Source organism: Diuraphis noxia, unplaced genomic scaffold (genome assembly GCF_037042655.1).
Source record: "Diuraphis noxia isolate RWA-SAM2 unplaced genomic scaffold, SU_Dnox_SAM2 contig0001, whole genome shotgun sequence".
Classification (NCBI taxonomy): Eukaryota; Metazoa; Arthropoda; class Insecta; order Hemiptera; family Aphididae; genus Diuraphis; species Diuraphis noxia.
The window spans coordinates 50220663-50247433 of record NW_028301711.1 but is presented as its reverse complement, the minus strand read 5'-3'; the positions used below and the strand labels follow the sequence as shown (position 1 = coordinate 50247433).

The 26771-nt window shown below is 26.9% G+C and overlaps 1 protein-coding gene and 2 pseudogenes across 2 annotated transcripts in view; 1 reads left to right on the top strand and 2 right to left on the bottom strand.

The window, feature by feature from the left end:
• LOC107162174 (uncharacterized) overlaps positions 1-26771 on the bottom strand; it is a 45639-nt pseudogene that overhangs the window by 16603 nt on the left and 2265 nt on the right. The window contains exons 3-8 of the transcript XR_016189722.1: positions 14830-14908; positions 14657-14724; positions 14453-14538; positions 9627-9977; positions 9439-9561; positions 7005-7079 (exon numbers count right to left, since the gene is read on the bottom strand). The product of XR_016189722.1 is annotated as an uncharacterized LOC107162174 (transcript). The remainder of the gene's footprint in view (positions 1-7004; positions 7080-9438; positions 9562-9626; positions 9978-14452; positions 14539-14656; positions 14725-14829; positions 14909-26771) is intronic.
• Positions 10135-14231, bottom strand: LOC149060870 (uncharacterized; annotated as a pseudogene).
• On the top strand, positions 16943-25954 carry LOC149060869 (uncharacterized). The gene is made up of 3 exons (XM_089225276.1): positions 16943-17287; positions 17350-17439; positions 25891-25954. Exons 1-3 carry the CDS (start codon positions 17175-17177, stop codon positions 25952-25954), a joined length of 267 nt encoding a protein of 88 aa, XP_089081402.1. The 5' UTR covers positions 16943-17174.

Genomic DNA, 26771 nt, shown 5'->3' with positions numbered 1-26771 from the left:
TTGTTTTCCGTGAAATCTATGGGAGAAAATAAATACGATTATTATTTTTAATTCTGTAATCATTAATATAAGTCATAAATATTACAACCATTGCTTTATATTTAGACTTTTAGGATCTGAACAAAGTGATGAAAGTATTAATTTTACAATGATGTGTGTGTGTGTTTTTTTTTTGTCAGTGTATAGCATAACTAGTCGAAATAATGCTTCAATCTCAAACTTTGTGGGGGGGGGGGGGGGGTGGTTTCCGATGTAAAAGTGAATATCCTTGGTGCATTATAGAGGTTTAAAGTAAACAGTTTTATATACAGTTAAGTTCTATCAATGTAAATTTACATATACTGTGCTTGATCTATACATTCGCTTACAAACAACTAATAATAAATGCAATAATTATAATAAATATGAATTATTTTGAGTAAGATTATTAGTTTTAAATTACCAACAGACAATCTTAAATTTGTAATGCATCTTTAAATACACCTAATACATACCTGCAGATGCTTGACACTGGTTATCGAGCAATGAATTTTGTTCAGCGTTTTCACGCATATTGTTTTCCATGAAATCTATGGGAGAAAATAAATACGATTATTATTTTTAATTCTGTAATCATTAATATAAGTCATAAATATTACAACCATTGCTTTATATTTAGACTTTTAGGTTCTGAACAAAGTGATGAAAGTATTAATTTTACAATGATGTGTGTTTTTTTTTTTTGTCAGTGTATATCATAACTAGTCGAAATAATGCTTCAATCTCAAACTCTGTGGGGGGGGGGGGGGTGGTTTCCGATGTAAAAGTGAATATCCTTGGTGCATTATAGAGGTTTAAAGTAAACAGTTTTATATACAGTTAAGTTCTATCAATGTAAATTTACATATACTGTGCTTGATCTATACATTCGCTTACAAACAACTAATTATAAATGCAATAATTATAATAAATATGAATTATTTTGAGTAAGATTATTAGTTTTAAATTACCAACAGACAATCTTAAATTTGTAATGCATCTTAAAATACACCTAATACATACCTGCAGATGCTTGACACTGGTTACCGAGCAATGTATTTTGTTCAGAGTTTTCACGCATATTGTTTTCCATGAAATCTATGGGAGAAAATAAATACGATTATTATTTTTAATTCTGTAATCACGTTTTGGGGTAGTAAGAGTGCTTCGATTTTTGACTTCAGTACCTCGTTCCATCAGAAAGTGAATCTAGTTGGTACTTTGGGGGGTCAAAAGTAAAAAATTCTCAATATTTTTCGTAATAATCGGGATAAACAAACTAAAATTTAAGGGAAAAACAGGAAATTTTACCTCCAATCAGTTTTCGACAAAATCGATTTTGATTTTTGATGTAACTTTAAAACAAATGACCATTGATATATGAAATTTTCAACGAATGTTTTTATAAGTATATTCTATCCTCCATGAAATTTTCAAAAATATTTGACTTATGTTGTACTATTCATAAGTATATGCAATTTTCGATCATTATTAGTTTTTTTTTAAATTAATATCGATAAAAATTTATTTTTTGGGTAGAAAATATTGAAGATTTAATACAAGGCTCATAATATATTGTTACAATAGAAGTTGAAAAATAAAATAAATTCATAGTCACAATTTTTTTTTACAAGCATTAAAATTTTGAATTTGAGCGTAGAATTTGGTATGTTATGCACTTGTAAGGTTGGTGGAGGGGGAAAAATCGTGTGAAAATAGATGAGACGGACGGGGACCAATTGTTTGTCAACGAATCATTAATTTTTGAATTTGGTGAAAAAAAAATCGGGGTGGGGTTGATTTTTTTAGAGGCGATGGTGATTTTTTGGCATTAAAGCACCTCCCGGATTGGTCTGTACCCATATTAGCGAGAGATCGGATGTCTGGCCCGGAGTTATGACTTTCTCTGGTTTTTTCTGATATGTCATAGGGATAACATGGCACAACGTCGGAATGAAGCGCGCATATAATAATTTATAGCACAATACTACGACGGGTTCACGGAGCTAACGAAGAATGAGACTCTCGAAACTGCAGATTTTACCTCTGTCTCTCTCGCTCTCCACATACAACAAACGCATGCGAGTGAGAAGTCCGAGCGCTAAGACGAAACTTAATGTATAGTAATAGTCTCGATATCGGGTCGCGTCGAGTTGTTTATTTGTGTGGTGTTTTTTCTCGGTGTTTCTTACGCACAGAAAGGAGTCTCTAGCGAGAATGCGAGACTTCAATATTATATATAGTATATTATCATTGATTAAAACTTTTTTATATACAGTTAAGTTCTATCAATGTAAATTTACATATACTGTGCTTGATCTATACATTCGCTTACAAACAATTACTAATAATTGCAATAATTATAATAAATATGAATTATTTTGAGTAAGATTATTAGTTTTAAATTACCAACAGACAATCTTAAATTTGTAATGCATCTTTAAATACACCTAATATATACCTGCAGATGCTTGACACTGGTTATCGAGCAATGAATTTTGTTCAGCGTTTTCACGCATATTGTTTTCCATGAAATCTATGGGAGAAAATAAATACGATTATTATTTTTAATTCTGTAATCATTAATATAAGTCATAAATATTACAACCATTGCTTTATATTTAGACTTTTAGGTTCTGAACAAAGTGATGAAAGTATTAATTTTACAATGATGTGTGTTTTTTTTTTTTGTCAGTGTATATCATAACTAGTCGAAATAATGCTTCAATCTCAAACTCTGTGGGGGGGGGGGGGGGGGGTGGTTTCCGATGTAAAAGTGAATATCCTTGGTGCATTATAGAGGTTTAAAGTAAACAGTTTTATATACAGTTAAGTTCTATCAATGTAAATTTACATATACTGTGCTTGATCTATACATTCGCTTACAAACAACTAATTATAAATGCAATAATTATAATAAATATGAATTATTTTGAGTAAGATTATTAGTTTTAAATTACCAACAGACAATCTTAAATTTGTAATGCATCTTAAAATACACCTAATACATACCTGCAGATGCTTGACACTGGTTACCGAGCAATGTATTTTGTTCAGAGTTTTCACGCATATTGTTTTCCATGAAATCTATGGGAGAAAATAAATACGATTATTATTTTTAATTCTGTAATCACGTTTTGGGGTAGTAAGAGTGCTTCGATTTTTGACTTCAGTACCTCGTTCCATCAGAAAGTGAATCTAGTTGGTACTTTGGGGGGTCAAAAGTAAAAAATTCTCAATATTTTTCGTAATAATCGGGATAAACAAACTAAAATTTAAGGGAAAAACAGGAAATTTTACCTCCAATCAGTTTTCGACAAAATCGATTATGATTTTTGATGTAACTTTAAAACAAATGACCATTGATATATGAAATTTTCAACGAATGTTTTTATAAGTATATTCTATCCTCCATGAAATTTTCAAAAATATTTGACTTATGTTGTACTATTCATAAGTATATGCAATTTTCGATCATTATTAGTTTTTTTTTAAATTAATATCGATAAAAATTTATTTTTTGGGTAGAAAATATTGAAGATTTAATACAAGGCTCATAATATATTGTTACAATAGAAGTTGAAAAATAAAATAAATTCATAGTCACAATTTTTTTTTACAAGCATTAAAATTTTGAATTTGAGCGTAGAATTTGGTATGTTATGCACTTGTAAGGTTGGTGGAGGGGGAAAAATCGTGTGAAAATAGATGAGACGGACGGGGACCAATTGTTTGTCAACGAATCATTAATTTTTGAATTTGGTGAAAAAAAAATCGGGGTGGGGTTGATTTTTTTAGAGGCGATGGTGATTTTTTGGCATTAAAGCACCTCCCGGATTGGTCTGTACCCATATTAGCGAGAGATCGGATGTCTGGCCCGGAGTTATGACTTTCTCTGGTTTTTTCTGATATGTCATAGGGATAACATGGCACAACGTCGGAATGAAGCGCGCATATAATAATTTATAGCACAATACTACGACGGGTTCACGGAGCTAACGAAGAATGAGACTCTCGAAACTGCAGTTTTTACCTCTGTCTCTCTCGCTCTCCACATACAACAAACGCATGCGAGTGAGAAGTCCGAGCGCTAAGACGAAACTTAATGTATAGTAATAGTCTCGATATCGGGTCGCGTCGAGTTGTTTATTTGTGTGGTGTTTTTTCTCGGTGTTTCTTACGCACAGAAAGGAGTCTCTAGCGAGAATGCGAGACTTCAATATTATATATAGTATATTATCATTGATTAAAACTTTTTTATATACAGTTAAGTTCTATCAATGTAAATTTACCTATACTGTACTTGATCTATACATTCGCTTACAAACAATTACTAATAATTGCAATAATTATAATAAATATGAATTATTTTGAGTAAGATTATTAGTTTTAAATTACCAATAGACAATCTTAAATTTGTAATGCATCTTTAAATACACCTAATACATACCTGCAGATGCTTGACACTGGTTACCGAGCAATGTATTTTGTTCAGAGTTTTCACGCATATTGTTTTCCGTGAAATCTATGGGAGAAAATAAATACGATTATTATTTTTAATTCTGTAATCATTAATATAAGTCATAAATATTACAACCATTGCTTTATATTTAGACTTTTAGGATCTGAACAAAGTGATGAAAGTATTAATTTTACAATGATGTGTGTGTGTGTTTTTTTTTTGTCAGTGTATAGCATAACTAGTCGAAATAATGCTTCAATCTCAAACTTTGTGGGGGGGGGGGGGTGGTTTCCGATGTAAAAGTGAATATCCTTGGTGCATTATAGAGGTTTAAAGTAAACAGTTTTATATACAGTTAAGTTCTATCAATGTAAATTTACATATACTGTGCTTGATCTATACATTCGCTTACAAACAACTAATAATAAATGCAATAATTATAATAAATATGAATTATTTTGAGTAAGATTATTAGTTTTAAATTACCAACAGACAATCTTAAATTTGTAATGCATCTTTAAATACACCTAATACATACCTGCAGATGCTTGACACTGGTTATCGAGCAATGAATTTTGTTCAGCGTTTTCACGCATATTGTTTTCCATGAAATCTATGGGAGAAAATAAATACGATTATTATTTTTAATTCTGTAATCATTAATATAAGTCATAAATATTACAACCATTGCTTTATATTTAGACTTTTAGGTTCTGAACAAAGTGATGAAAGTATTAATTTTACAATGATGTGTGTTTTTTTTTTTTGTCAGTGTATATCATAACTAGTCGAAATAATGCTTCAATCTCAAACTCTGTGGGGGGGGGGGGGGTGGTTTCCGATGTAAAAGTGAATATCCTTGGTGCATTATAGAGGTTTAAAGTAAACAGTTTTATATACAGTTAAGTTCTATCAATGTAAATTTACATATACTGTGCTTGATCTATACATTCGCTTACAAACAACTAATTATAAATGCAATAATTATAATAAATATGAATTATTTTGAGTAAGATTATTAGTTTTAAATTACCAACAGACAATCTTAAATTTGTAATGCATCTTAAAATACACCTAATACATACCTGCAGATGCTTGACACTGGTTACCGAGCAATGTATTTTGTTCAGAGTTTTCACGCATATTGTTTTCCATGAAATCTATGGGAGAAAATAAATACGATTATTATTTTTAATTCTGTAATCACGTTTTGGGGTAGTAAGAGTGCTTCGATTTTTGACTTCAGTACCTCGTTCCATCAGAAAGTGAATCTAGTTGGTACTTTGGGGGGTCAAAAGTAAAAAATTCTCAATATTTTTCGTAATAATCGGGATAAACAAACTAAAATTTAAGGGAAAAACAGGAAATTTTACCTCCAATCAGTTTTCGACAAAATCGATTTTGATTTTTGATGTAACTTTAAAACAAATGACCATTGATATATGAAATTTTCAACGAATGTTTTTATAAGTATATTCTATCCTCCATGAAATTTTCAAAAATATTTGACTTATGTTGTACTATTCATAAGTATATGCAATTTTCGATCATTATTAGTTTTTTTTTAAATTAATATCGATAAAAATTTATTTTTTGGGTAGAAAATATTGAAGATTTAATACAAGGCTCATAATATATTGTTACAATAGAAGTTGAAAAATAAAATAAATTCATAGTCACAATTTTTTTTTACAAGCATTAAAATTTTGAATTTGAGCGTAGAATTTGGTATGTTATGCACTTGTAAGGTTGGTGGAGGGGGAAAAATCGTGTGAAAATAGATGAGACGGACGGGGACCAATTGTTTGTCAACGAATCATTAATTTTTGAATTTGGTGAAAAAAAAAATCGGGGTGGGGTTGATTTTTTTAGAGGCGATGGTGATTTTTTGGCATTAAAGCACCTCCCGGATTGGTCTGTACCCATATTAGCGAGAGATCGGATGTCTGGCCCGGAGTTATGACTTTCTCTGGTTTTTTCTGATATGTCATAGGGATAACATGGCACAACGTCGGAATGAAGCGCGCATATAATAATTTATAGCACAATACTACGACGGGTTCACGGAGCTAACGAAGAATGAGACTCTCGAAACTGCAGTTTTTACCTCTGTCTCTCTCGCTCTCCACATACAACAAACGCATGCGAGTGAGAAGTCCGAGCGCTAAGACGAAACTTAATGTATAGTAATAGTCTCGATATCGGGTCGCGTCGAGTTGTTTATTTGTGTGGTGTTTTTTCTCGGTGTTTCTTACGCACAGAAAGGAGTCTCTAGCGAGAATGCGAGACTTCAATATTATATATAGTATATTATCATTGATTAAAACTTTTTTATATACAGTTAAGTTCTATCAATGTAAATTTACCTATACTGTACTTGATCTATACATTCGCTTACAAACAATTACTAATAATTGCAATAATTATAATAAATATGAATTATTTTGAGTAAGATTATTAGTTTTAAATTACCAATATACAATCTTAAATTTGTAATGCATCTTTAAATACACCTAATACATACCTGCAGATGCTTGACACTGGTTACCGAGCAATGTATTTTGTTCAGAGTTTTCACGCATATTGTTTTCCGTGAAATCTATGGGAGAAAATAAATACGATTATTATTTTTAATTCTGTAATCATTAATATAAGTCATAAATATTACAACCATTGCTTTATATTTAGACTTTTAGGATCTGAACAAAGTGATGAAAGTATTAATTTTACAATGATGTGTGTGTGTTTTTTTTTTTGTCAGTGTATAGCATAACTAGTCGAAATAATGCTTCAATCTCAAACTTTGTGGGGGGGGGGGGGTGGTTTCCGATGTAAAAGTGAATATCATAATATTATACGTAATAATCACAAAAATTCGCAAAATGTTTTAAGCTAGAAATTCATAAAAATTTTTATTTTTAAATCTATGATTTGAAATATAATACAAGATTCCTTAAAAATTTGTCAATCTTTATCACAAATAAAAAGTCCACAGGAAATTCAAATTAAATTTTTATGAGCATTTGAATTTCAAATATTGACAAAAGTTCGTCAAAACCATGAATATTTGCAAATTTTTTTGTAGTTCAAAATTCATAATATTGTTTGTATTTATATCTAAGGTTATAAAATTTAACACCAAGTTTTCCATAAGTTTTGCTTCAAATAGCTATAGAGAAAATTTGAAGCGTCATTATAGGAAAAATGTTTTGAGCGTTTGAGTTTTAAATTTTTATGAAATCGCGTGATGATAACGATTTATCCTCAAACCAGGTATATTTAATAATATTATGATAATATAACGTATTATGAATTATAATAACTACATGCATTGTTTTTGGAAAAATTGATTAACCATGCCTTGCTATGCAAAATTCTAAAATAATATATTTGTTTCAAAATAGAATATTTAAATATAATATATCCTAGACTGACAAATCATCTCCGTTCATAATCGTTTTTCGTATACAATGATACCTATCATTGCATTCAAATCTAACCTACCCTAGTTAGACGTCCACCCCACCACCTAATGTACAGCAGAGCGATACCCACTTTCCCACTTTTGAATTTATAAGCATAAGTTGTTATTAGTAAAAATTAAAATAATAATACATTTTAGCAAAAATCTACAAAATTTTAATAATCGACAAAAGTAAGAATTTTGACAAACACCAGCAAAATCATGATATTTTGAAATTTTGAACAAGAAATTCATAAAAAAAATTAGATTTTTATTTAAGATTATAAAATTCAGCACAAGATTTCCAAGATTTCCAATATTTTTTTCTTCAAAATATTAAGTCAATAGAGTTTTCTATATGTATTTAAGGTTTTAAAATTTGATATAGGATTTGTCATAAGCTTTTATAATAGCAATTGAAAAATATATGCATAATTTTTTTTTTTTAATATTTAAAGTCTGAATATTGATAAAATTGATCAAAATCTCGAAAGTGAATAAATCATTTGGTAGTTACAAATGTATAAAATGTATAAAATTTTCAATATTTTTATTACTATTAACAATTGTAAACTAGGTTTCTCGTAGTAATTAGTTTATACAGTATCCAAAAAATGTAAATACTATATTTTATAGATATTTAAAAATTTAAATTTGAAGGAAATCAAATTTATATACCTTATATACTTTGTTGTATTTAAAAAATATTATTGTGATTTCTGAATACTTGTAACTTAGTATTTTTTGAAAAATAAATTTTATCTACTGTGTTGCTTATATTTAATAGTAGAGTAAACTACTTTCATTACAATATCATAAAATATGTTGTATTAAATTATAAATGTCTTCGCTCAGAATTATTTTTCATACAGAATGATTTTATATTAATGTATTCAAATTTAACCCATCTGTTAGAGACTCATCTAGATGCCTACTATACAGCAGAACAACTTTCCTGGTTTTTATAAAATTGTTATTGAGTTATCTTATCATAGTTTTATAAATGACTAAATGACTTAATGACGCCATTTCAAAACTTAAAGTGTCAAAAATAGCATAAACAATATTTATTCAAGAATATTTGGCCTGATATTGCAAATACCTCTAAGCTTAAAAGCATAATCAAGCAGTAATAATATTACTATATAACAGTTGTTCTAAATCTGTCTTTGTTCCACAGAACATGGATGTTCCATGATTTTTTAAATGGTTTATCGCCTAAATTCGAAGATAAGGAAAAAATAAAAATGTGACTAAAAAAGAAGCATTTTAAGATTTATTATCTTTATGCTTGTATATACTGTACAATTATTTTATTTTCTGTAGAATGTTACACTGTTAGGTTAAATATTTTATATTATGTTATTTGAAAAATATAAGTACTGTTTTGTTCTACAGTTGTAATATGCAAAAATTAAAAAAAAACATATTATGATAAGTGTTTTTAATTCTGAAAATGTTAAAAACTACTAAGAATACCAAAATGTCAACTTACGTATGGATAATTTATCACCGGGCAAATAACGAAATTTCAATGAGCATTCTATAGTTGTTGTATTTTTTACCGTGTCTTGACATAAAGGAGATACATTGTCAATATTTGAACCTTCGAGATTAACTAAAATTTTTAATGTTATTAGATTGCAGAAATTTACAAATATTATTAATACAAGATATACATACTTATAGCGTTGGGATGTTTTTCAGTATTCCTTAGAACCAAATGATGAGAAAGCAAATGTTCTAATGCATTTCTTACATAATATGGTTCAGAAACTAATTGGCGTTTCGGATGACATGCCTCACAATTTCCATTCCAAATTACATATTTATGATTTTTAATTGTATGGTTATACAATTCAATTATTGTTGAAAATTTATTTTCTAGACAATTTGATACTGAGCATTTAAACAATAAAATTGAATTTATCTCTTCACAAATTAAACCAGCTAAGACACATTTTTTAGATTTTCCTTTTAATGTGTATTTTGAATATTTAATTTCGGCCTGTTCTGTGCTAATTCTTGTTTCTTCTGCAGGAGTTAATAAAACAAATATTAGATTTTAATAAATGCCAATAGTTCTTAAATTTATAATTACTTTGATTAGCTTGTTCTAGTAAAAATTTAAGATTATTTAACTAAGGTAGAACTTTGTTATAAACTGATACCACAGGATTTGTATGAATAACTAATGATTCTGGCAAATTGTCATCAATAATTGACTTTTGTACAATTTCATCGATATTTTGTTCATTACATTTTTTTTTTTTTTAATAGAAAAAGAAGAATCTGATTGCTTTTGCATATTTGTTACAATTAATTGTTGGTTTTGATCATCATTATCTTTATTTTTAGAAATAATTTTACCGGACTTAATAGGAGGTAAAAATCCTACCAAATTATCAAAATCAATTGAAGAATCTGTGTTATTTTATCTGTTACAGACATGCTAACACGTATAACTGTCCAATGGTCATTCAATTTTTTATCTTCATCAAAATGTCGGGATGCCATATGTTTAATTATATTATCGTAATAAAGTTTAATATACCTAGTAACAAAAAGAACACTAATATCCAAAGACGTATTTACTCAGAATTGGATTTGGAAATATTAAATTTGAAATTCCATTAGTCTTATCATAGTCGGTGTGCTATAAGATATTTTTATCCAAATCTTCTTCATTTGAATAAATTTGTTCACACATCTTACACTTGTACCTGTATTCTCCAGTGTGATCAGTAATGTGATCATAGAACTTGAAATTATCATGAAAAATAGCTTGATAAATAACACAAGAATAATTAACATGTAAAGACCTCAAAAAATATGGTTTTGAGACTTGGGAATTTGTAAGTCCAAAATGTTTATTTAAAGTTTGATGTATTAATAATTCAGCACAATTCTTGGGCAATCTGGATGGTAACACTTCTTCACAATGTTGAACTTTATAATGACATACAATATTTAACCCTGTATCTTTGTAATTACAAAATTTACATTCCAAAGAATTATCAGCAGTTTGAAAATAAAATTTGTCATTAAATATTTTTTCTGAGGCAATTTTAGATGTTATTTTAGTAGATGTTTCATAATTCGATTCTAATACATCACTTGATACTACTTTCAACATTCCTATTAGACTTCTTAAATTTCTTGTTTAATTTTTTTTTAAATTGCTTAATAGACATTTTTTTTAAACTGTAGATTTTATATTTAGTGGTAAAGATGTGTTTGCCATTGATTTTTTAGAGGATTGTTTCTTAGTATTTAATATAACTTTTGATTTTTGAACTTTATAGTTTATATTTTGTGTTTTTTGGTTTGATAAACTTGTTTTGATCATCTTTTGAATCTAATTCTTCAATATTTGATATTTTCTCTGAATCAACTAAATTTGAATTTACATAATCAATTTTTTTTTTTATTGTTTCTACATTGTCGTATATTTGAAACATTTAATACAGCTTTACAATCAAACAATTCACTAATATCAGCATGAAGTTTATCTAATTCTGATGGTCTAGCCTTTTTTAATTTTGCTTTGTTAACAATAAAAGTTGACGTATTAGGATTTTGCTCAACTGATTTATTTGGGTTAGCTTTATCATCAAGTGGATCAGGATTTTGAAAAGGACGAATTAAAACAATTGGTTGTTTTATCATTAAACTAGTCAAAGTCTCAGAAATTAATTTTTTCGTTTCATTAAATCTATCGACGGATTCCGGTTCCTTAACTTTTTTAGTTCCAAATTTAAGTTGGTTTTTTATGTATCGGTTGTATTGGGAATTATTTAGTTTGATTTCCATTTTCTGTTTAGCTAATTTGAAACTTAATGGACCTGAAAAGGATTTCTTAGGTTTTAATTCTTGAGCTGTTTAGAAATTTATTTGTTTAACATTGCTCTGTGTATTATCATTCCTTGAAATATCTGAATCACAGATTTTAATTCTTTTATTATTTTCATCAAGTTTAGCAATAACAATTTGTAATTCTTTTAATTGGTTTTTATTTTTAAGAATTTCAAAATTGTCATAGCTTTCTTCAAATTTATATTGATCAGTAGATGAATTGCTAATTTTTTCTTCTAGTTTTTACCATGTTTTTTGGTTGAAAAATATTATTATCATCAGAAATGCAATTAAAAGTTCATTTTAACTATTTGTAATCAAAGATTCTTCAATAACATTATTCTCCATTTTTCTCCGATTCTTTTTTACCTTTACCGTTTTTATTTTTTCAATTTCAAGTTGTTCTTTATTCAATATTTCTATTTGTTTTAATTTATCATCATTGGCTTCAACATCTGATTCTTCTAACAACTTAATAAGTCTTTCCATTTTATTTTGGTCTTGAAATATACTCATCGCATTTATAAACTTTAGATTTTTTTAAATGTTAATTAAGTCTTTTTCATCAATTTTAGGGCTATCATCGACAATAGAATTAATTTCAGTAGAAGAATCAATATTTTTTTCTTCACTTTTACAAAATATATCATTTGTAAAATTAATAGCTTCTGATTGTTCTTTTGATGGAGATGATTTAACATTATGTTCTATGTCGGCCTGACCACTAACATCTTTCAAGTTTGGAATTGATAGATAATCAAAGTTTTTATTACATTCACCAGATTCCAATTTTTTATTAATTTTTGTTGTAATATCTTTATCAAATATTGGCTTTGAGTTGTTTACATTGAAAGTTTTAAAAATTTCATTTTTCATCGCATAGCTTTTTCTATTTGAACCCCGTAAAATCATCATTAGAACTCTTGGCCTCTTTTATATTTTTTTCAAATTCTTTTTCTTTGGAATTTTTGTATTTATCAGTATGCCTACCATTTCTTTCATCGGTTATTTTGGAGACATTTTTGAATTTATTCGTTTTTTTTTTTTAATACAAATTTCTAATTATCTACTGAATATTGTTTTTTAATTGTATCAGTTTTTAAAGGTATTTTGGTTTTTTTCTCAATATTTAAGACATCTGTCCTATTTTTATTATCTCCAAAAATTTTAAGTTTAGAATCCTTAACTGTACTATCATTAAGTTCTTCATTGCGTTTATTTTTGATAGTAGCTGTTTCATTTACAGGTCCAAAAATATTACAAGAAGAATTAATGCTATTTTATTTCTCCACTTGTACATCAAATAAACTATGACGATTATCTTAGTCCTGGTTTATTTGGTTTTTATTGTTTGCTAAACCTTTATTTTGTTCTCTGTATTTTTCTTTTTTATATTCTTTATAAGTAGGATCCCGAGTTTTTTTAAACATTATTCAATATTTTTGGATCACTTTTGGATGTATGATTAATGTAAGATTTGTAAGGTAGGGATCACAATATTTTGTCAATGGCTCAGTATGAGATGGATTAACGTGCTTTTGGGTCGAACTTCTTAATTGACTGCAATCCTTTGATTTTTATCAACATAAGGATCTAGTTTGATTAGGTTTTGAGACAATGATCAATTTTGTGGTTGAATAAAGTTTCTATTATGTTCTAAAGAAAATTGTGGATTTGGCAGTTTAATATTTGTTTGACTTGATGAACTTCCACTATGGTGTATAGAAATTTCCTGTGCTTTAGTCTCAAATAATTTTGCATTTAAATATTGTCTTAATTAGGAGAAAAATGAGATGAAATATTAGTTGAATGTTGTACATTTGATATAAATGATGCAGGTGTATTAAATGGACTAACATTGTTTTGGGAATTTAATAAAAAGATTTACGCCTTAATCTTGGATCACGAGAAACACCAATGTTGGCAGATGTATTTATATCAATACTATTTTTAGTTGATATAATGACGGGTCTAAGAGATTCTATATGCAATGAACCTTGAATGAATTTAGAATTTTCAAGATCTATTAATGTACCTGGTTTTAAAGCAGATATTAACTTTTGATCAGTTTCAGTTGATAAATCAGTCTTATGAAATTTTGTGTTAAATCCTGCAGGAATAGCAGTAGAAGATTTCATTATACCACCATGCATTACTTCATTGGTATTTGGTTCAGTGGTTGATATTAAATGTCTTCTTGATGTTCCCAAATTCATAAGATCTAACGGGGGTAATGGTGGATGCTGAATAGGTTCAACACAACTAGCTGTTTTACACCATCTATTACATTTTTCACACTGTTAATGTCAACATTATTTGTGTTGATGTCTTTTAATATATCTTTATGATTAATTTGAACATTTTTTTGATTGGTTTTTTCATCAGAAATTTATGTAATAAGTTTGGTACCAGACTTACTACACACTTCGGCATTAGACTTATTATGTTTTGAAATAAAATCTTTGACTGCAAGATCAATTATCATATTATTAAGCTTAAATGACTCCCTGAGAACTCTGGTAGATCATTCTTTGCAAGTACAGAATTATTTCTATCATATGAATTGCCAATTTTAACGTATTCGAAGTTTTTATTAATAGTATTCAAATTTTCTAGACAACCTATTTTATCGTTTAATATCTTATAACTATTACCTGGCACTTGTATGTTATTGGATGGTTCAGATTCACTATTTTGATTTTGATTAATTTTATTATATGTATATCTTTCATCTGAGGATCTGCAAAGAAAATACTTTATTAAAAATATATACAAATAATTTTTAATTTTATCAACAAATTTGGAAATGTATTTATAAAAGTATAAATAAATAACGATATAAAAAAAATATTACTTACACTTGCTTTTCTCTGTTAGTCAACTCAGTTCCTTGCATCAAACTAGTTTTAAAATCCGGAGGTAAATTCTGTGAAAGTTCAGATGTATAAGTTAAAATAAAAACATTACTCTAGTAACATTAAATAAGCAAATAAATTATTATATAAGTTGAAACTAATAATAAAAAACTTACAAATTTTAACGGATTTCTGTAGACCTTATATAATTTATACAATATCGATTGAATATTTTTAAGTCGATCTAGTGATAATCTAAGAAAAAAAATATATAAATACATAAATGATTTCATGTTAAAAAATTAGTGAACATTTTAGTTATATGATATTCAAATTCTAAACTTAAAATTATTTAATGATAAGGAATTTAAAAAAAAACATAATTTGATAAAAATATTAATACATTTTATTTGTAGAACAATAATAAATCATTTTAACAAAATTATTTTGTTTCTGTGTATTTTTTTACATGAATAAAATAATTTTTAAACATTTTATTGAATCATTTTAATAGTAAATAATTTAACTATTATTCTGAAGAGGCTTTAACAACTTCTTGATTTATTTGAAAAATTTTCCAAAAATACATAGGTACTGCTATATAGGTATCACACAATTTTTGGAGATTAAATAAATATTGCCTCAGTATAATAAGCATATAAATATAACTCAATTTTAATTACTTGTTATAACATGCAAAAAACTTGGGCCTTTAAACATAAAATATTTTAGTTTATTTAGTATATAAAATCTTAAAAATAATATGTACTCATCATTTTAAAACATAATTTAGAATTGAAATAAAAAAAACTAAATGTTTTATAAAAATCAGTATTTCAAAGTTGTATTATTACATAACTCGTAGTAAGTAAGCTGCATAAATTAATCAAACATAGAGATAATCTTGAGCATCTACTTTAAATACGACACTAGCTTAATAATATTAAAAGCATTAATACATCTAGGTCTTTAATACTTTTCTAGCATAAAAATGATTTATTTGTAATATTTAATCATAAGAAAATAAACGTGTTAGTAAATAAGAGCAAACTAGCAGTGGCGGCTCGTTAGGTTTACATAATATGGAGCACAAAAAAATGTGCAACTCACCTACCTATGGGAAAAAATTTTAATTTTGAAACAATACGATTTTAATCTGTTATTATATTATATTGTTAATATTATAAAAGTTATTAGTTTATTACTTATTAGTTATTACTAATAAGTTTATTAGTTGACTTGAGGGTATACTGGTGGCAATTAAGAGGCCGTCATGGTAGGAAAAAATCGACCGTAAAAACATACTTTTTTATTTCCAATAGTACTCAGGCCTCGTTGATCGTAGAAACATGATTTTAGTATCAAAATAATCACGAGAAGTTGTACTTAAAAATCTTGGAACAGATTTTTGATTTATATTTTCTAACCAATTTTATTTGCATTTGAAGTTTGTAACAAATTTTAATTTTTTTTAAAAATTATATAAAATCAGCAAATTGAGGTATCGAAAATCTGTTCCAAGATTTTTAAGTATAACTTCTCGTGATTATTTTGATACTAAAATCATGTTTCTACGATCAACGAGGCCTTAGTACTATTGGAAATAAAAAAGTATGTTTTTGGCAAAAAAATCATGAATTCGCCGTCGTCATGTGCTGCTCTAGTGACTACAGTGGCAGCATTTTGAACAGTACTTCTGCCACCACCCCGCGTTCATAAGCAGCGGTACCGCTTCATAGGTCAAAACTGGTTATCTATCTCGGCCGCGCGCTGGTTATAAATAGCCAAATTGTCAATATGAAAATAATAATTTTGTCATTGAATAATATTATTTTACATTTCCAATTTTCGTATTCCTATTACTATCGTATTTTACGCAAAATGGAACCAAATCTTAAAACTGTAACTAATCAGCGAGAAAACGTCCGATTCAAACAATTTTTTTTTTTCAAACTGTAGTAAACTATTCGATAAAATTGGATATTTGATATTTCAGATGAATTTTTTTACATTTAAATCAGTATAACTGTATATTATGTAAAAAACTTAAAATCATACGCTGTGAAAAAAATTATCAACGATGGATAAATAAATATGTAATATTTCATAATACTAAGTACACAAATTATTGTTTTTGTATATTAATTAACATTTAATCAGCATAATATACGCCAATTTTATTATTGTCTGTCAAACAAAATTTTCTGAAACATTAAACGATTTATATAATATTACTAATTTACGAATATATTTTTCAAGATTACGTATTACATTGTTTATTAATTTATATTGTATTTGTAAGGTGCAAGTACTGTAGTAATTATATTCTAACAATTATTTAACTATTTAATTATTAATGATAAAACATTAAATATTGAAATAAATTGATTCAAATATTGACATCCTGCATGTCTAACTGTTCACGCCAGTAATTATTGGTAGTAGTAAACTAGTAACTAATACATTTTCGCTAGATTTTTATTACGGTTTATATATTTTTTAATTATTTATTCACGTGAAAATGGATCAACTCAACAAAAAAACTCGTCGCTGCGCATCAAAAAAATTATCAGTTAAAAAATCGCTGAGTTCTCGAGTGAAGAATATTCTAGGAATTCGTGATAAGACTAAGAGGTAGGTACCTATATATTATTATTATAAATTTAATACAATTCACTAAAATTATGTTAACAAAGTCCCAATCCAGAAATCGCAGGACCTATTGTAGAATCATGTTACTTAGGTGCTGACAATCAACCACCATGTTCATCAAAGGAAATAATTAGGTAAAGTTTTAGGTGTAATAATTTTTAGGTTGTTATTCAAATGTATAACACCATAACTATAATATTAATTAAAAATAAATTATAATTAAACTTTATCTATGTACTAGTACGATTTTTAATTATATAATACAATTTTATTGTAATTATTTTTAAGTCACAATCCAGAGGCCATAGAATCTGTTATGGCACCTTTTTTCTGTTTGATCAACTCTTTTCTCATTGTATCGAGGGAAACAATTAGGTAAAGTTTAATAATTTATAGCCATTTAATTGTATGAAATCTACTATAAATTTTTATTTTTATATATAAAACATACATCATATACATTTTTTTAGATTCTGAACGAAGTGATGAATCAATACAGATTTTACAATGATGTGTGTTTTTTTTTGTGTGTGTGTACAGCATAACTAGTCGAAATAATGCTTCGATTTCAAACTTTGGGGGTGGTTTCCGATGTAAAATTGAAGATCCTTGGTGCATTATACAGGTCAAAAGTAAACATTTTCCAACAGTATTCAAAAATATGACAGAAAAACGGGAATTTTTACGCAAAACCCGTTTTCGAGCAAATCGATTTTTTTATATGGTTGTTATTCAAAAACTAATCACTGTAAATACTTGAAATTTTCACCAAATGTTAATGTTAGTGATATCAATATAAAGTTTAATTTTCAAAAATTTTCGACTTTTTTTGAGTTATTTATAGACCACTGAAATTTTCGATTTTTTTGAGAATTTTTTTTTGAAGTGTCAGTAAAAAAATGTTGGACGACAAAAAAAACTTAAAAATTTAATACACGGTTCCTTATGAGTTGTTCTTATTGTAGCTAAAAAAAATTAAAAATCGTAAGTCACAATTTTTTTTAATAAGCGTTTATAGTTCAAATTCTTACGAAATATGTCGAAAACGCGAAAATTTGCAAGTAATTTTGAAGTTGAAAAATCATAAAATGTTTTCTGTTTATAACTAAGGATTAAAAATATAACACTAAGTTTTCCATAAGTTTTACTTCAAGTAGCTTTAGAGAAAACTCGAAGCATCATTATAGGAAAAATTTTAAGTGCGTTTGAATTTTAAATTTTTACGAAATAGCGTAACGATAACGATTTATCCTCAAACGATTTTAAATATTTGTAATTATTCAAAAAGTATAAGTCGTAGATACTTGACAATTTTATCCGTTATTTAGATTGGCGTTTTCTTTACATGATTTAAATTTCAAAATATTTTGACTTTTTTTGAGATATTTATAGATGACTGAAATTTTCAATTTGTCTGAACATTTTTTTTTTTGAAGTGTCGATATGAATTTTCAGGTATCTTCGACTTATAATTTTTGAAATATAACAAATAATATTTAAATTCGTTTGACTCGTTTGAGGATAAATCGTTATCATTACGCGATTTCATAAAAATTTAAAACTCAAACGCTCAAAACATTTTTCCTATAATGACGCTTCAAATTTTCTCTATAGCTATTTGAAGCAAAACTTATGGAAAACTTGGTGTTAAATTTTATAACCTTAGATATAAATACAAACAATATTATGAATTTTTAACTACAAAATAATTTGCAAATATTCATGGTTTTGACGAATTTCTGTCAATATTTGAAATTCAAATGCTAATAAAAATTTAATTTGAATTTCCCGTTGACATTTTTTTTGAGATAAAGATTGACAAATTTGTAAGGAATCTTGTATTAAATTTTCAAATCTTAGATTTAAAAGGAAATTTTTTTATGAATTTCTAGGATAAAATAATTTACGAATTTTCGTGATTTTTATGATGTATTTAGTCAAAATTTGAACTGTAAATGCTTATTAAAAAAATGTGTGACTATATTATATTTATTTTATTTTTCAAATAATATTGTATAAATATTTTAGGAGCCTTGTATAAAATTTTCAAATCTTAGGTATAAAAAGAAAAACTTTTATGAATTTCGATCTAAGATAATTTGAACATTGCTGTAATTTTTATGTATTTAGTCAAAATTTGAACTTCAAATGCTAATAAAAAAAATCATGCCCAAAAATTTTTGTAATTTTTTAATCACTGTATCAATAACTTATGAGGAACTTTGTATTAAATTTTCAAGTATTTTGATAGGGCCAAAAAAACTTTATCAACACTTCAAAAAAATTTTTTCAGAAAAATTGAAAATTTCAGTTGTCTATAAATACCTAAAAAAAAGTCAAAATATTTTGAAAATTAAATCATGTAAAGAAAATGCTAATCTAAATAACTGGTAAAATTTTCATATACTTTTTGAATAATAACAAATGTTTAAAATCGTTTGAGGATATATTGCTATCGTTACACTATTTCGAAAACATTTAAAATTCAACGCACTTAAAATTTTTCCTATAACGACGCTTCGAGTTTTCTCTATAGATATTTGAAGGAAAACTTATGGAAAACTTAGTGTTATATTTTTAATCCTTAGTTATAAACAGAAAACATTTTATGATTTTTCAACTTCAAAATTACTTGCAAATTTTCGCGTTTTCGACATATTTCGTAAAAATTTGAACTATAAACGCTTATTAAAAAAAATTGTTACTAACGATTTTTAATTTTTTTTAGCTACAATAAGAAAAACTTATAAGGAACCTTGTATTAAATTTTCAAGTTCTTTTGGTCGTCCAACATTTTAAAAAAAAATTCTCAAAAAAAGTGTAAATTTCAGTGGTCTATAAATAACTCAAAAAAAGTCAAAAATTTTTGAAAATTAAACTGTATATAGAGAACACTAACATAAACATTTGGTGAAAATTTCAAGTATTTAAAGTGATTATTTTTTGAATTACAATCATATAAAAAAATCGATTTGGTCGAAAACTGATTTTGCGTAAAAATTCCCGTTTTTCTGTCTTTTTTTTTTGTTTTTCTCGATTTTTTTGAAAACTGTTGGAAAATGTTTACTTTTGACCTGTATAATGCACCAAGGATCTTCAATTTTACATCGGAAACCACCCCCAAAGTTTGAAATCGAAGCATTATTTCGACTAGTTATGCTGTACACACACACAAAAAAAAAAAACACACATCATTGTAAAATCAATATTCATCACTTCGTTCAGAATCTAAAAATAAAAAATATTTTTTATGTTATTTTTTTTATGTACATATTATTATAATATTTTGTATGTAAAAAGGGCATAATTACCTACGTGCATAACAATAAAATATAACTTTTTGTAAATATATTTTACATGTTTATTTGCCGCGCTAATTAAAAATCATCTATAACGATTTATGGTCACAAATAAAATTAATTAGTCACCGATGGTTTTTTATTATTGCGGAAAATATATGCGTAAAATATTTAAGTACATTATGTTATATTATATATTTTATTTTATTATTATGTACGTTTAGGTAATTATGCACTTTGTGTATAGATAGTATGTACATTGTACAATATGTACAATATGTACATATCACATATTTATAAGCTTATTTATACGTTAGTTATCCATTGTATATGAATCTAAATTCTCAATAGTAAAAATTTGTCTCTAATCCAAATTTGTATATGTATCTCTATTGTATCTTTTAATTTATACATTAATAATTTAATCACTTAAATAATATTGAACACCTCTCGGATCTCACCACAGCTATATTATATACTGTATATCGTTATTTTATGTTTTCATATTATAATTATTGTGATTGGGTTCGTCCGTTTAATAAATTATTAAATATATATTAATGTTATGTTTCAATTAATTATTATACATAAATTAAATGTGTTCTTTACATTTGTAAGTACCTACATTATTTATATTTATATAGATCATATGAATATGATAAGTTTGTAATGTTTGTATACAGATTGTTTTTTTACTGCAAATTGCTATTGTATTAAATAATATAAAAAATTAAAGTATTATTCTATTTATTTCGTATAATATGTTATGTATAACACTCAACTTCCTATATTAAGTTTAAAAATAAAATAAGTAAACAGGTATGTATTTTATACTAACAAAAATATTTAAAACGTTATACTAATTGGAGATGAAAATATCGTATGATAAGTACTTCAGGTCACTAATAAGTAATATCGTAAAAAACGTGACACAGTTACTAAAAAAACCTATTTAATCGTAATGAAATTATTGTTACTACATGTTATTACATGTATTTTAAAAAGTAATTGGGTTAGAAATACAAATCAAGTTTTGGAGTATTATTATTTGTATGCTTTATTTATTGATTAATATTCTTAAGTAAGCAGGGGCTTTAATTAATAGGTCGCGACTCGTGACTCGTGAACTAGGAGCCACGCACCGTGCGCTAGTACATAGTAAGAAATACTTGGATGACAATTTACGCAACGGTCAACTACATTGACGCGAAACGTCTATAACGACAGTCCGTGATATAATAATGTACCGCTCCCGCGATTATAACACACGCGCCGCAGTGCGTAGATGATGGGCGTGGTTACGGCCAGCCGCGACGGCGGCGATACGGAATACAACGCCATCTCTTGAGCGTTGTATATTTTTCGCTTTTACCACGACGGCCTCTTAATGGGTAACTACGTACATACCTACTACATTGTACTGTGGTGCGTTACTGCGGTATCGTTTCGACGAACGACGCGACATCGAGGCACAATAAAAATAGATTTGTGTGATTAAATGTGCTCCAAACCACCATATATTACATATATTACTAACCGATGTGTTGAGGCATGTAGCTAATATTTACACGACCTCCAGGAGCACAAACAATTTGTGCTCCATGAATTATTTAATCATATATAGATGTTACTGGCAATATGTGATTCAGTCATTATATATGATTCCTAGGTATTGTGACCTAGCATATACTTGTCTTAATGTTTCATTCTTGATTATCCGGTAATAAGGTGTTATTTTTACCCATTTTTGCTTTAAGTATATTCAATTCAGTATAAAACCATTCCATTATGAAATATTATGTAATTATTTATTTAATAATAATAATAAATAATTAAATAATGATATTAATTAAATAGTTAACACTTAATAGTTTTACACTGAACACTTTAAACATATACGTGGTTAACCAAACTGAAAATAATTTAAACACAATTTTTATAACAATAATTGGGAAAATATAAAATCATATATCTTCCGAAGATAATCTTCGTAAATATCTGTGGGTATTTCATTTAAGCGATAACATAATATTATTACCTTACTTTGATTAGGCATTATATATAACAACTAGGGAATATGTGTATTATAATTTACTTGGTCATTTCAGTAATTTTATTAAGTTTTATAATATATCTAGGAATTATATATAATGACTGAATTACACATATTGCCGTTAACATAGACACTTTTTAACATAAAAAGCAGCAAAAACATTTTTTTATTATTATATATATTTTTTTTTAATACTAACTATGGGCACAATAATAAATTATATGTTAATATAGGAAACTAATGATTTTTAAATAATTGTTTTGAGTAGTTCGCGTGCACCATACCACGAGACGCCACTGATAACTAGTACAAAATACAGTAGTTTTTCCGTAAAAAATGTGCAATTAGTTCAGTATGCGCTCAACAGGATTTGCTGTTCTACACTCAGTTTACGTTCGGTACGGGAATGTTAGACAACAATAATTTGTCTCGTTTTTATATATGATATGTTGGGTTTTTCATTGAACTTAACTATCTTATATTTGTTACTGTAGTACTTTGTACTGTAATTCCTACTGTAGGTTTTAATAGGACACAGAAATGCAAGTAAAACGACGAAAATGGCCTAATGGGAAGTGGATGAAAATTTATCGGTGTCCAAAAAGGCTGTCAGACAACAAGATCAGCACGAGCTAGCAGTAGATTTTTTTATTTCACTGACTTGAACCAACGTTGCAACATTGGGTAAACACTTTGTCAAATTGTTGAACTTGAATTTATCTTTGTATTGGAATTGCCCATACAAATGATGGGAATGAATCGAACAGGAAGAAGCAAGGAACGTATTACCGACTGGTTTTGATATGTGCCAAGAAGTATGCACAACTATTTTAAAAACTAAAAACAAATGGTTGGAAATGAACAAAATCCAATTCAGATTGGTGAAGCTAGTTTCGCTGTCCGAAGGAAATACGATAAGGGTATATTATTAGCTGGAGACGCTCCTCCATCCGTAACAGATATTATAAATGACTTGTATTTGACCAAAAACTTGTCTGTACAGTGCATACCGAACTACCACCCCGTTACAAACACAGATTAAAACCTAAAATTGTTTTGTTTTATTTTTTTAAGAACAGTAGTCTGTAATAATATATCTATATTTAAAAAATAACCTTCATCAAATGCTTCATAAGCTAAATATGACTTCCCTATTTAAAGAATAAAATAAATGCTTTGAAATATATTTAAACATTCAAATTCAAAATAAATCAAAGGCTTTTTTCTGTTAAAATAATATCTATATAAATCGAGAAAATATGGTACCTATTCGATATTAACAATTTAAATTGTACACAATAATTATCATCTTGTGTTGAAATATTGGCAACAATGTTTACAAAGGAATTCTCAATTAGCAGTGCTAAGCAGTAATAAATAATTTATATTTCTATATATATATATATAAGTGGGGGATTGTCCCAGCATACGCGAAGTGTGTATAAGCATTAAGCTCATACGACATAAATCTATACCAGAGGTGGCCATTACGTCATTCTAAATCTCTTAAATGTATATTTTAAATAAGTGTCCTAATCACGGACTGTCCACGGATATCTATTCAAGGTTAATTAACAAACGTTATTGTGTGACGATCAGCGGTGGGCACGTGAACTACAAGCGCTAGTAGTTTCTGGCTATTTATTTACGATCTACGTGTACTGAGTATATTATAGTTTGTGATATACGCAGGCGGTACACAAGGTTTTTTTTGGTGGAGGGGGCAAAGTTGGTAGTTTGGCCAACTTAAAAATTTGATCCGGGACAACTTCTTTTTGTTATTTGGTCGGAGTCTTTCATCATTTAACAGTTATAATGTTTAAATTATTTAGAAAAATTAAGAATTTAAGATAAAATACTAATGGATTATGAAAAAATATTCATCGCCATTATTCCATTAGATACCAAATTTACAGAAGAAATAAAAAAATATTTACTAATTTAAGATATTAATAAATGACTTAAAGAGACTATAGGAATAAAATTATTAATGTATTTGATTTTCAAACTGCATATGTACTAGGAAAATTTAATATGATAAAATACTATAGTAGAAACTGCTTATTAGAAACAATTGGTTAATTGACACATTTCACATTGGTCTAGGAGTGTTCCTAATAAGCGGCTTCTATTATAATTTTTAAAAAAAGAAACAGTCAAATAGTTTCAAGGTAAAAGCAATAGAAAATTGTGTCTCTTAAAATAATATTATAATATTATTATTATTAAAATAATAATAATAAATCGATACCTACTAAAAATGTGTATTATTATTGTTATAATAATTGTTAATTTTCTTATAAATTATATTTTATCATTATCATTATTGATTATTATTCTTCTCTTTTTTAGAGTTTCCCATTTTTGAACCATTTCATCTAAAGAAATTTAATCCACCAAATATTTTTCAAAACAACATCAATTTTTTTAATCTAGTCTTCTAGGGTTGTTCTTAAATAGTCTTTGACTATTTTCAATTTGCTAAATGGCCATTTATTACCAGCAGTACCTATGATAGTCAAATCAACATATTACGATTAACTATAAGCATAACGTGAAGAACAATAATTATTTTTGTAAATAATAGATGATAGCGGTCGCTAGCTTGCAGTACTGATTACATAAATAGCATTCAACACTTAAGCACTGATAGCAGTTTACAACTCGTTTTTCCAATAATGGGTAATTCTAGTCCAGTGTTATTATAATATAATATACTACATATAGTACATTTAGTTAACATCACTACTACAATCGTTTAAAAATTATCAGTTGGCCCTCATGTACAGATATTCAAAATTTTCATAAATGTAAATTGGCTAACTGAAGAATTAAAAAACAAATTATTGGTGGGGAACCCTAACCCTCACCCACTTCTTAGAGTTTGTTCTATCTAAATGTTCCTAATTTTTAAGTATAAAATGTATTTATCATTATTTATTATTTATATTTATATTTAACATATTTACCATCCTGTTAACATAATTATAATATCAGATTTAAAAAAAAATATATAAATACAATTATTCCAAATAGTTTTTTAAATTTAGAAATAAAAGTTGCCTAAATTATGCAATATCACTTAGTAGAAAAATGTTAATAAATGTTAATCAATCCTCTAATTACTAAAATTTTAAAATTTCTATGCTGAAGAAAATTAATTTAGAATAAATCTAACAAAATATAATGTATATTTAATTCATATTATTTAAGTATTAATTAATTATTTATAGATTTTGTTTATTACTCTATAACTCAATCATGAAGCCACCACCTCTAACTAAAGCAGTAGCTTAATGAAGGCTTGCAAACAATTTTATTGATGATATATTTTTAGTATTATATTGGCTGTTTATTTGTAAATATATATCAAATAAATAGATAAATAAAATAAAAAATATAACTAAAACGAACCAAAAAAATTTACCATGTACATTTCACAAATTTTTTTTCCTGTAAATTATTTTTTATGCAAAAAATGTTGTTTAATCTTCTAATTTTGTGGTCCCAATCAAATGCAATCATAACCCCTATCCAGAATTGTAGAAATATTTTTATCAACTATCAATATAATATCTAATTAATACAATAAATATAATACCAATTATTTGTTCTATATTCTTGACACTGTAGTTATAAAGAAATAGTTCCTAAATGAATATAAATCTTTTGACTTTTGAATATCAAAAAATATAGGAAAATATGCTGTGTTAATTTTGATAATTTAATTTAAATCATTTATTAATTGTATTATGAATAATTCAATATTTATAAAATGTACTCATACATAACAATAGATCCAATTTTAGTTCTTTATCATAATATTAGAAAGAACTACATTTGTCAAGAATACAAAAATAGAAATAACCATCGTATATACCACACGATATTAAAATATTATTTTATGCCTAAGTATAAGATTATAAGCTAGAAAATATTAAATAAATACAGTAATTAGTATACACTGTAAGTATAGTACATGTATGGCCAGAAACAACTAGCGCCGTAGTTCACGCATCCACCAACTGCGTCCTATCAGACCTAAAGTGCAACATAGCATGAGTCCTAAACTGAGAAGATAACCATAGTCTTAATCTAACCTAAACCAATGAAA

Coding starts and splice junctions, on each gene's coding strand:
- LOC149060869 (XM_089225276.1), top strand. CDS start 17,175: ATGGATCAACTCAACAAAAAAACTCGTCGCTGCGCATCAAAAAAATTA. Junction 17,288..17,349: donor ATTCGTGATAAGACTAAGAG/GTAGGTACCTAT, acceptor ATGTTAACAAAG/TCCCAATCCAGAAATCGCAG. Junction 17,440..25,890: donor TCATCAAAGGAAATAATTAG/GTAAAGTTTTAG, acceptor AATTATTTATAG/ATTTTGTTTATTACTCTATA.